Source organism: Oryzias latipes, chromosome 7 (genome assembly GCF_053564925.1).
Source record: "Oryzias latipes strain Hd-rR chromosome 7, Olatipes_Hd-rR_3.1".
Classification (NCBI taxonomy): domain Eukaryota; kingdom Metazoa; phylum Chordata; class Actinopteri; order Beloniformes; family Adrianichthyidae; genus Oryzias; species Oryzias latipes.
Window position 1 is genome coordinate 4262520 of NC_136243.1, and position 12640 is coordinate 4275159.

At 42.4% G+C, this 12640-nt stretch overlaps 1 protein-coding gene across 2 annotated transcripts in view; it reads left to right on the forward strand.

The window, feature by feature from the left end:
* The window catches only part of lama5 (laminin, alpha 5), a 129232-nt gene that overhangs the window by 66572 nt on the left and 50020 nt on the right, over positions 1-12640 (forward strand). Inside the window, exons 23-35 of one of the 2 annotated variants that reach the window (XM_023957049.2) lie at positions 357-486; positions 1179-1321; positions 1518-1621; positions 3018-3171; positions 3283-3446; positions 4445-4553; positions 5233-5330; positions 5444-5639; positions 8978-9104; positions 9214-9353; positions 9630-9745; positions 10690-10901; positions 11735-11936. In XM_023957049.2, coding sequence (XP_023812817.1) covers positions 357-486; positions 1179-1321; positions 1518-1621; positions 3018-3171; positions 3283-3446; positions 4445-4553; positions 5233-5330; positions 5444-5639; positions 8978-9104; positions 9214-9353; positions 9630-9745; positions 10690-10901; positions 11735-11936 — 1895 coding nt within the window. The remainder of the gene's footprint in view (positions 1-356; positions 487-1178; positions 1322-1517; positions 1622-3017; positions 3172-3282; positions 3447-4444; positions 4554-5232; positions 5331-5443; positions 5640-8977; positions 9105-9213; positions 9354-9629; positions 9746-10689; positions 10902-11734; positions 11937-12640) is intronic. The other variant, XM_023957048.2, reaches the window with a different exon arrangement.

A 12640-nucleotide genomic window follows, 5' to 3' on the forward strand; every position in this document is an offset into this window, starting at 1 on the left:
TCTAGTTATTTTATACAGTCAATGCGCTCCTTGCAGCTTTAATTTGGATCTAATTCTTTGGTGCCATCATGACTATTTAACTGGACGTTTCCAGATGAACTTGTATGAAGTTATTTTCACTGACTTTACAGAAACACTGTATTTTAGGGAGGAAAATTTCATTCTCTCTTCCTCGCCTTCTCTGTGCGTCGGACCAGGGGTCTGTCTGGTGGAAGTCCATTCATTTTTCTTTTTCCGGGCCACAGATGAAAGCAGAGTCTAGGGCTCGAGGCATGAAAATGAAATAGTTAATGTCCTTCAAAATCCCTGTGCTCTCCTTCTTGTTCCTTTCTACCCCTTGGACCTGGCCTCTGTAGACTGCAGTGAAGCTCCAGGTTTATGTGAGTGAGGCAGACCTGTATCTGACTCGTTTCATCATCAGTTATATAAATGCAGAGGGCACCACCTCCAACGGTAAAATAAGAGCCTATCAGGCCAACCGCAGAGGTAGGTCATCTCCAGTCACAAGACAGTATCAGTGTTTTTGACTAAATGTTACAACTGTAAATCTTTATCGCCATCATTGACTGATGTTAGGTTTTGCTCTCACTGCCACAGCCTTAGTAAAAACTAGTCTATTTAACTGTATTACAAGTATACTTAGTCTATACTAAAAGTGAGGCAGTATATTGTAGTTTCTTTTTTATATACCATCAATATATCATATATGTAAAATGTTTGGCTGGATGGCTCATTGTAGGACTTGCAAATGGGAAACCAGGGTTTGATTCCCAGGGGGTGCAATGAGCTTTGTGGGTCCATGGGCCAGATCCTTCATGCCACTGCCTAACTATGTAGCCACAAGGGGGCTCTAGTCTGGGTCCCCCTGTGCCGGTCCCCAGTCCGGATACAATACAGGGTCGTGTCAGGAAGGGCATCTCTGCCAAACCACCTGTGTGAATCAGTGAAAGCCGTTTGCTGAAAGGTGAACAAAACGTTCCAATTTAGTCTGGAGAAGTATAGTAGTATTGTTCCTACTCTGCACGTACATGGTCTGTAGTATACTTGGTGTACTTATACTCAAGTACACTTAATCAAATAAACTTAAAATGTACTACTTTTTGCTAAGAACAATGCCTCTTGTTAAAGAAAACATGTTGCAATGTGCTTTTCTCATGGCTGCTGTTTGTCTTCCAAAGGTTCCGAGCAGTCCAAACCCATTGTTTTTGCTCCCAGCATTGAACCCACCTTCGTTAATGTTCCTCAAAACAATTTTGTGGAGCCTTTTGTCCTGAATCCAGGAACTTGGACGGTGGTCATCGAGGCTCAGGGAGTCCTGCTGGTGAGATTTGCCTGCCGTCGCGCAGATCTACAGACTCCTGACATCCTAACGGGTTATGGGCGGGAAAGCGGGGATATATTTTGTAATGTTTAGTCAGCGAAGTGTTTTTTAGTTACCAAGGGTGCCATTACTCGTCTACACAAGTAGGAACAGCACATGTGTGCTTCAAATACACAACGATTTCTTCGTCTTGTAGGACTACCTGGTCCTGCTGCCCAGTGCATATTATGAAGCTCCACTTCTACAGATGAGAGTTACTGAACCGTGCACCTACAGCTCCACACCTGAAACCAGCAAGAAGTGAGTATGCTAACACATTTGTCAATCTGTCAGTGATTCTTTTTGATGTTAGCCCAAAACTTATTCTCCAATACAAACTTTAAAGTCAGAGCTACTGTATTTTTGAAACCTCTGCTGTGGAGCTTCCTTTACGGGTGAAAGCAGTCGGCAGCTGAACCACTAACTGAGACATGCAACTGAGTAAAACTATTCATTTTTCCTGTTTCTTATTTTTTTTATTTTTTTAGAATTTTAGTTTTATTTCTGGAAAATACGTTTTTTTTTTATTGACAAAAAAAAACAGAAAAGGTAGGTACTATGGGGCATTTAATAGCGACTCGTCGCATTTTCGAGCAGGCACACTCTGCAGAGTTACAGGTTACTCCCCTAAGGCGGGTCAGTCAATTAACTCACCTGCTCAGCATCCTATTTAAGTCAGGTGTACAATTGTTCATTCTCTCTTACCTTCAGCGCTCATTCTTCGCCCCTCCCTCCTCCCCGGCTTCCACCTGTGGGCTCCGTTACAGGGTTTTTGTTACCCGAAAGTTTAAGGAAAAAAGAATTATCTCAAGGATCATTTCACCTTACCATCATTTCAGCTGAAAGTTATTTGGCATAAAGCGATACTGGGAATGCACCATACTAATCAGAAAACTTTTATAAACAGAGATTGAAGATATATTTAAAAAAAACTGTAAAGTCAAAAATCAAACATCCTCATACAGTCAGTGATGTCCTACAGTACCTTTTTACATTTTTTTGTTGCTTTTTTCATTGTCATTGTCATTTTTAAAATGTTTTAACATTGAGTGATTTGTTGGTGTGATTTACACTTAAAAGGGCTATTTCCTGCTTTTATAAGCCTTTCAGACTAAGCCATATCCATGTACATGTTAAAATGTTACCTTTGGCACACTAAAGAACGTTTGTTACATGAAACACTAGGTATTTTCACAGTTCATTTTCTTAACCTGGAGGAAAGATGACTCAATCTCTAAGGGACCCTTTCACCCCCTGTTGGTGCCGCCCATTGTATGATGTCATCCTAGAGCCGGCCTTGTCCTAAATACAAACGACATCCAAACTTTTGCAAAGATGGATGTGCATATCGTGCACATGAAAAGAAAGGGTTTAGCCGATCACTGCTAGTTCCACGGAGAAAGTGTGTGTGTGTTAGCCTGGGGGAAGTGCTGGTAGTGCAGTTCGAAATATCTGAAGGTTTTTTTTCCACTGATGTGCCTTGTAGTTATACATAACTCCATCTCTTTCTTGAATTTTCTCCAGGCTTTTCATGTTTCAGTGTTTGTTCTAACTGGGCCATGAAGTCAGTGTGGTCTGCAGAACGAACCAATAACAGGCCAAGCTGTCATTGTTTTTGTGTGGGTCTTTTCTGAGCTGTTCATACCCGTTTGTCCAGCTGCCTGCTGTACAAGTATCTGTCCCTGGACGCATTTCCATCCGTGTCCAGCAAGGATGCCAGCTGCCGAAATGATAACCACCTGCCGCGCCCCTGCCCGGTGGAGAGGGTCACCCCACGACATCCTGAAATGGCTGTCTGCAGTGGAAATGATGTGAGGGACTGAAAGACAGGGCTTTTGTGAAGCTTTCTTTTTTTTAATGTCTAAAGTTCGGCTGTAAAAAGGTCAGTTGTAGATTTTGAATTCTTTTCCTTCCTGCCTCAGATTAGCGTTGGGCTTCGTGTGCGCCTGCTGCCTCCAGGTGACTACAATCTGCTGATGGAGTACTCCAGCGAGGAGGAGCTGTCTCAGACTCTGTTCGTGACCGTGAACGCGCCGGGGGCACGGACGCACCAACACCGTGTCACACTTTTGCACTGCAAGTACAGGTAAAGGAAAGGATTAAAGCTTTGAGCAGAAATGACTGTGATAATCCCATAATAGTCAGAGAAAACCAGATGTTTTTTATGTGGAATATTTCTACCCATAAGATTTAGTTTTTTATATATGTGGCGGTTCAGGCACACACTAAAAACACAGCCGTGCTCGGGAAGCATTTGGTGGTTTAACTCCCCAATCCAACCCCTTAATGCTGAGTGTCAAGCAGGGAGGCACTGGGTCCCCTGTTTAGAGTCTTTGGTATGGCTCGACCTGGATTTGAACTCACAAAGTCACAGGGCCACTGAGATGGTTACTCAAAAACAAAAACACCCCACTCACATGCAATACAGAAGGTGGACGGAACCTAGCGCAGGGGGAGAACACAACACAAAACAAACAGGTGAACCTCCACTTGAGTACCAGTTCCTGTTGCTGGTACCTAGAGAAAAGTAGAAGTTACAAGTCCCAAAAGACCTCCAAGCCCCAGCAGCGCCTGGAGCCACAGGGGTCGCCCCGGCGGACAGGTGAAGCAGATGAGAGAGACATGTGGAGCATTCACAGTAAATCCCAACAAGACCTCAAGACTCGTATGAAGCAGCAGCGGGTTCCACACTAACGGATGCGCTCTACTCCAATTCCCCTTTTTGCCCTTTTTGCCCTGCCCTGCCCTGCGATCAGAAAGATAGGCAGGACTGAGGGGGAGCCAGCTCTATCCTATAGGTGCCCAGTGCTCACTAACAGCACCAGGAGAGTGAATACACCTGTGAACCTATTAGGTCATACTGCCACACAGATTTTTTGAAGGTTTCAATAAAAGATTGACAGTAAAAAACAAACCGCAGTGAAGGGAAAGCAAGGACAAGTCTCACCAATGTGACAGCTGTCTTTCACATGTGGGAGCTTCCATGTTTTTCTACGTGCTTTTAATAATATCTGTAAGGTACTGAGTCCAAAGGATCGTAGTGCAGTCTGTTGTCATCACCTCTTTCTCATTGTGTTTGTGTAGTTTTCTGTGTCGAGTGGTGGCCAGTGATGAACACAAGCGAGTGTCAGTCTTCTCCCTGCCTGCTGACGCAGAAATCCAGCTCTCTTCAGAGAGAGCCAGCTTCTTCCTGGTACTTCTGTCTGCTATCTTACAGTCATCATAATGTTGTTACTGATGCTGGAAACACTAACGTTTTCAAAAGTGTAGTTGTGTTACATGTGTGTAGTTTTATTGAGTAAATCCCTTTTTTCAGTGTCCTTTCTAAAATCCGTTGAATTTGTTTTATTCCTATCTCTGGATCAGCAGGAGAAATGCATAACATCCAAGTGTAAAGGTTTTCAGTCACTAATGGTCTGAAAAATGCTCAGCCAGAGAAACTTCTTACTTTTTCTAAACCAGACACTTTCAGCCCAGTGTCTTTCATAATTTTACACTGATATAAAGTTGAGTGTTTGGTCCAGTCACACATAGACAATCTGGCCTTTATGTGTAATCCACTACTTTATTTTGGCCATGGTTGTGACCTGTAGACCTCACCTGAGTGAGGTTTTTCAGTTTCAAACTGGATCTGTCAAATCAGTTATCTTATACAGATTGCAGAATATCTCACTATAATTTCATATAAACTTAATAAAACTGCTTTAGTTTCCATGAAAATGGCATTAAAGTTGCATTTGGTCTCAGCCTTTTTTTTGTTTGCTAATTATGATCAAACTTACTTCAGTCTAACGTCTTCAGATTGTACCAGAACATGACTTGAACTGCAGAAACATCCCTGGCTCATTTGCTGTACTTGTGGTTGTCTGCAGCACAAAGTGTACCTGGTACCTGCAGACCAGTTCACTATGGAGTATGCTGAACCTAAAGTCCACTGCATTAATACTCACGGCCAGTTCTCACCTGATAGGTAACATATCAAATAAATATAACTGAAAAGTTTTTATACACACAATTATTCAAGTTCCTTGATTGGCAACAAGTGAGCAAACATTGGGCATATTTTTGGTCTTTTGCCCCCAGTTCCTCCTGCATCCCCTCACGCTTCCAGAAACCATCCGACTCTCTGGTTTTAAAGGAAGGTCAGAGCTCCACCTTGCTGCTGGAACCAGCAACCCCTCCTCCGTCCGTCCTGAGCGAAGAGCCTGCCTGGATGGAAGGGGTCAGACCTCCCTTTGGTGCAGATGACAACGGCCACATGCGGCTGGATTCAGAGCAGGTACGAACACTGACGATGACAGACTGACATCATGCCACAGTCGTGTGCAAACATGGTTAGTACAGCATCATGCTTCTTTGCCCCGTCCATGTAATGAAGAAAAGTTTTAATATTTACGTACAAATATTTACCAGAAAAAGAACAAAAACAAATAGTCACAAGTATTCAAATATACATTTATGTTTCTATAACTTAAATAACACAAATAATAATTCCACTGGAAGTGAGCTGGATGGGGTTCAGTTCTGGATAGGTCCATAGAGGCTGTCTTCAGGCGTCACCTGGATCGTCTCAACTCCTTTTTTCATTTGACTAAGCTGCTAACTGGGCAAAAGTTGAAGCTGTGTTGTTTTGTTTGAAAATCCAAAAATACAATGCATCTATTGAGAAAATAAACTGGATATGTTTTTGTTTGAAAATTCTTTGCCGCATTATACACCCCTTTACCAATATTACCAATTACCAATACCAAGATACCAAAACGACAGAACTATCCAGATTTCTTTATTTATTTAGGATTCCCTTTAAAAAGGTTGTTAAGTGTAAAACACCAGTAAGATTTGATCTCAAATGATAGATTTTTATGTTAATTTCCACTTTTTTTTAATGAAAATATTAACAGGGTACAATGGGGGTCAGGTGACGCCAGAAGCTGCCAGCCATGGCACTCTAGTTATTACTTACCATAAACCATGCATGTCAGATAAATATAATAAATGAATAACTGCTGATTTAAGTTTTTGATTCATAGAAAGGGTGTTTTCCTTTTTCTGGGTGTCCAGCAGATTCTTGTTAGAATGACCGTAAAGATCCACTCCAGTGAAAATAGTGCTTTGGGTGTTTTTACATGTTTTTGTAGTGTTATTTTTGATGATGGAGGACATACATAAAACCATTTAAGCTTCAAAATTCCTACGTGTTTTTTCATTCAAAGTGTGGTAAATCAGGAACAGAGAAAAAAAGGAGGAAAAAGCTTGTAGTTATGCTGGAACAGAAATGGGCGGGCCTTAGTCTCCCTGCTGTGCTCCATTCTGATGCCTCCACCTGCAGACAAATAGATCCAGGAATGCCTTTTCACCAGTAATGTTAAGTTGGGGGTGTAAGGGGCTGTAAGCTAGCAGGAGAGAGTGTAAACAATAGGAGGATGGAAGTAAGCCTCAGAGGTAAGTTTCTAATGAAGTGCAGAAACTATGTCCTACAAAACTACAAAGGTGTTCTGATTTTGACTAAACGGCAGAATCATAATTCAAAGACCTCTGGGAACTTTAACAATAGAAAAAACAAATATTGGTGGAGTGGGACTTGAAACAGTGTTGCTTTAGGTGGATGCTGGAGTTTTGGTAGCTAGCCTAATTGAGTTGTTTGAATGTGCTGAGGCATCGGACAGGCTGAGGCAATGCTTAGACCAGGGATGCCCACACCTTTTTGGCATGTGAGCTACTTTTGAGACGTCAATGTCCCAAAGATCTACCTATATGTATAAATATACATATATACACACTCCAAAATACTGTTTCACAAACATAGTGTTATGAACTAGTAGTACATAAAATTGTTTATGGACTGATAGTTCAAAAACTACACAGTAAGAGGACACAAATTACTGTGAGTAGCTACTTTTGTATAAACAGATGAGGCGTTTTATTACACAATCAGAAAGCAGCGACTATTGCATTTCATGCTCTGCTGTAAATTGGGCAATGGGGGGAACATTTCTAAAGCGCTGCTGGCTCCATGGCCAGCGCTCAAGAAGCGTGTGCCTTAGGAAAACACTCCTGCCTCAGTGGGTTAGGATCCATCGGGCCGGAACCACGGAGGCACGTGGGCCGTTCCAGGCCTCAGTAAACGCCCCAGTGGGCCGGAGTGGTCTTCTGCCGTGGACTTGACGTGCCGTGGGGCAAGAAGTGACTTTCTGATGACAGACAGCATTCGCGCAGTGTGTATTTATACAGGCATGTGCAGTGACGTATGTATCAGAAGATGTTTGATTGGCCGTTCTGCATGTCAATGAAGTCCTGTACTTTTTGGAGAGGATTTTGATTTGCTGACGGATTTTTCAGAAATATATATATATATATATATATATATATAGTTTTTTGTTATTTATCTTTGCTGGCCTGCGATCTTCCCTCATGTCCTTGAAGATCGACCGGTCGACATGACGAGCACCCCTGGCTCAGACAGAGCTGTGGCTGGACAGGTGCAGCACCGGGTTTGTTTTAAACTTGTCTCAGCAATCTTTATTTAGTGCAGCTGAAAAAACAAAGATCATTGAAGATGAACTTAAAAAGCAGGAAAAAATGGCAAAATGTGCCAAAGCCATTTCCCAGGTGATGAAAAAAGGGGATATGGAGGTAAAGAAATGGTCTTGACAAGATGTTTGGGAGATGGAGACAAGCAAAATAAAACTTCTGTTTAGAGCAACGTCTGATGTTCTTATATCTTTCTTTCATAAGGAACAATGTTAAGTGTTATGATTCGCTTTAGCAACGATTCGATTCATATCATAATTTGTGGTTGATGATACGATTCATTGTTGAATTTGGTTCCTTTTAAACAAGCAAATTGGATCCAGTTTCGTGTCCTAAAGTGGATCCAGATCATCTTCATCCAAACTTCCAGCAGTGAGACTCAGACAGAAATTCCTGCTACTGAACAGTGAAGTTTTTCAGATTCTTGGATTTCTTCCAGATCATCAAATGTAAATGAAACATGTGTCCAAACAAACAAGTAAACTAGAATGAATGTCAATTCCATTCACATGTTAGTTTCCTAAAGTTCAGCACACTGTTGTTTCTCCACATCCAAAGAATCCAAAGTGAACATTCTTAGAACATTCTAGACACTGGATGGTCACATGACTTTGCTTTGCTGACATCACATGTGTGTTGTCCGCTTTGATTGGTTGTTTTAATGTTATAGTAAAATAAACGATGTCTTATTCCAAATGGTATATTCCAAAATGAATGTAATCAATTGATCTTATTTTAACAGAATCGTATAATAGTACAGACCAATTCGATTAACAACTTGTCTCAGACGGGTCGATCTGATTAGATTGTAGGAGCAGAAATCGATTCATCGATCAGGTTGATTACACCCCCAGTGTGAGCCTTCTCTAGGCTTTGGGCCTTAATCAAAGAAATGTTGCTTGTTGAGAGGATCCTGACCCCAAGCCTCCACTGACCTGCTGGCACCTTCACACCCACCACAGCGATGCATCATTAGAGGATGGAGTCTAAATCTAAAATGGCGCTGCTGATCACAAAGCTTCCTGTCAACTCCTTTGCAAATTCAAAACTGTTTTTGTGGACATTTTTCTCCGTTATTTCTCCCAGAATATTGTGGTCTACTCCGCCCGGGTCCCGGCGCTGGGACGCTACGTTTTCATCCTCCATTATCACCAGCCTCTTCACCCCACCTACCAGGTGCAGACCTTTATTAACGGAGGGCGAATCTGGCAAGGTGAGAGCTCTGACTTGACCTACAGGCTGAGAACCTTCAGTACTCATGAAATGCTCTGAAATCAGGGGAACTTTTGAGTAACCTTCAGGTGACGTGATGTATATTTCAGGCCACACCAACGCCTCCTTCTGTCCTCACGCGTACGGCTGCCGTAACGTGCTGGTCTCTGAGAACCAGATCATCCTGGATGTGACAGACCATGATGTCTTCATCACAGTGCAGATTCCTGCTGACAAGACTCTGTGGCTGGTGTGTTTGAGTCTCCTGCTTTATGTCCCACTTGACAGGTTTTACCATCTTCTGATGCCAGTCTGATCTTTGGTTGACCTTATATAGTGTATTTATGAGCATAAGGAGCTCTATAGTTCCCTGTCAGTTTTCTCTGCTAATTTGGTGCTAATTGCATTTAACCTGTTATGTATTAAGTACCTTGTTTTTATTTTTGAATCCAACTTTAATATTAAGAAAAATGCATAAATACAGATAAGTTTTATTCTGATAGTTTCATCTTCTGTGTCTTAACAGGACTATGTTCTGGTTGTTCCTGAGGCAAGCTATAGCTCCAGCCACCTGAACGAGCTTCCTTTGGACCAATCCTACAACTTTATTAGTAACTGTGGACACAACAGTTTCTACATCGAGTTAGTGTTAAACACATATTTGACTACCGTATTTTCACGACCCTAGGGTGCACTGGGCTATAGGGTGCAGTTTCAGGTATGGGTGCTTTTTCTGTATTTAACACATACAAAAGGCGCATCGGGTTTTAGGGTGCAGAAAAGGTCAAACACACCAGTAAAACATGCATGCATGTGTGTTTTAAAAAAGACTGCGGGAGCAAAACTGAGTTGGTTGTTTTATTTTTCCAGTCATCAATGAGCATCCAAAAATCCATCAAAGTCCTCATCTTCTGTATCTGAAATGAACAGCTGGGCTAAATTTCTGTCAGGTTCTCTTTCGTCATTGTTAGAGTCTGTCTCGTTGCCGTTTTCCTCGTGAATGGTGCAGGCTTTGCAAAAGCTCGAAGAACAGTGCAAGACACGTTAGCCCAAGCATCTACAATCCATTCACAAACTGTGGCGGAACTCGCCCGGCGCCGGCTTGGTAAAACTGTGTTCGCCATCCGTCATCCACCACTCCCATGCCGTTCGCAACCTTACTTTGAATGCCCTGTTCACACCGATGACCAGCGGTTGGAGTTCCTTCGTCAAGCCTCTCGGAATCACACCAAGCTCCGAGTTCATTTGCTTCACTTGGTTTTTTCCCAGCGGCTGTGAGATCAGCACGCATGGAGTCACAGGTTAACAGGGACGGTGAGGCGTGGAAAAGAACCATCTGGTCTCTTTACGTACACCTCACTCAGTCATTTTCTCCTCATCCATCCAGGCCTTAACGATCACATACCTGTCCTCTTTACAGAAGTCACACAACAACACACTAAGCGCATCTCACCATAGGGCATTTTTAGAGAAAATTTACGGCTTTTAAGTGCCCCTTATGGTCGTGAAAATATGGTACGAGTCACCCTTTCAGAGTAACGTGGATCCATAGTGTTAAGCTTGTGCTGCTTTTCCCACCTGTCCAGTTCGTACACAGCTTCCCCGTTCTGCCTCAGTTCGGCTATGTCCTTGTCTGCTTTCTTCAACAACGGGGCCATGCCATGTGCTTGCCACGAGGTGGGGGCTGAGAGCGACACCTGCGAGCAGTTTGGCGGTCAGTGCAGGTGCAGGCCGAACGTGATTGGAAGAGACTGTTCCATGTGTGCGACGGGTTACTGGGGGTTCCCCAACTGTAGGCGTGAGTCTCTCCTTTACTTTTTTCATGAATGTTTTGTCTATTTGCTGTGGAAAGGCTTAGCAAATATAACATCATGATAGAATTCTCTTATCCCTGGATTTCTTGTGTAAAAATTGGATCAAATACAGTAAGTAACAAGACTTATTTTAAAAATGAAAACTGTATTTAGCAAAGCAGAAGCAAAAGTTTAAAAATCTCTTTGGACCAAAGTGTTTTATGTGTGAGTTGGCAAAGAGCAGCCAAAGGTCATCTGAAGAGGCTGGAATCAAAGCTGTTCTAATGAGGCCAAATTGTCTCAACTGCATTGCAGGATCAGAGACCAACAGATTACACTGAAGAGTTTTTTTTTTGTTGAATTCCATACAGTGTGCATGAAATTACAGGAGGTAACCTGCCTTTACCGAGAAAAACCCTATGATAGAAGAAGACGTGGTCATGGTGACCTAAAGCTGGTTTGTTGTGAGAGAAAATGAAGTTTTTATCAGACCAAAGCATCACAACAACACAACTGGAACCATGAAGTCACCCAGGCCAACTCTAACCTTGTGAGCTTTATCAGAAAGAAAACTCTGACATTCAGCCTGAAAAACAGGTGTTTTCTGCCTCCTCGACACGACTTAGCAGTTTAGGCCAGAGAATGAAGATGGCACATTATAGCTGAGCTGAGGCTAGTATTCTCCTGACGGGGGGATACATTTCTAAAAAGGAGGGGAAATAATTGAAGCTCATCTGACTCCTGCTTTGGCTGAGATGACATCTAAATCAAAGGTTTCTAATATTCCTCTAGCTTTTTTGAATGTAAATAATTGCGGCTGTGTGCTGCTCCTCTGCAGCGTGTAACTGTGGCTCCAGGCTGTGTGAGCCGGTGAACGGGGAGTGCATTTGTCCCCCGAGGACCTTGCTGCCCGAGTGCTCCCAGTGCGAGCCGCAGACGTTCGGCTGCCACCCCATCGTGGGCTGTGAGGTCTGTAACTGCTCCCATGGAGGCGTCCTCTCCCATGACGACAGCTGCGACTCCCTCAACGGACAGTGCAGGTACGGCCACCAGAACTGCAGAAAAACTTCCTTAGCTTATTAAAAATTCGCCTTGGAGATGTGGACTGTTTGCACTCAGCACCCCACCCCCCACCCCCTGTTGCGGACTGGAGCAGGGAGCTTGTGACCCACCCAGCAAATGTTCTATGCCACAAATAGGCTCTTTTTACAAATGCATTTTAAGTCTGTTCTGAATTCACAGCAATTTCAGTAAAGAAATACTTAGAAATGCAATTTTGATCTGATTTTTTCTTTATATATGTCCTCAATCATGAGAAAAATGCTACAAGAACATGTTGAAAACACCAAAAATATTACTTTCATCAGAGTTTATTCATGTTGGTTCTTTTTGTCCTAAAGAATTTTCCATATTGTCTCTCATCTATGCATAGATCAAACAAAAGACCTTTAGATTAGACAAAATCCTATAAAATACTTCCAGCGTAGCTTGGTTTTCAATGATCGTTTCTCAAAGAAAATAAACGAATGAAAAAGAAAAGCTTGTTTCTGCAAACCACTAACCAAACCTCTGATAAATCACTGACATGTTTCTTCACACATGTAAACTGATAGATGTTTCTTATCAACATAATGACTCTGATTTGTTTAGTGTGTTCTTAGATAAGATTGACAGAGAGACTCTTAATTGTCTAAGTGGGGGTGTTAGCAATTTTTTTTTTTTTTGAGTGTTTGTCATCTTAAGC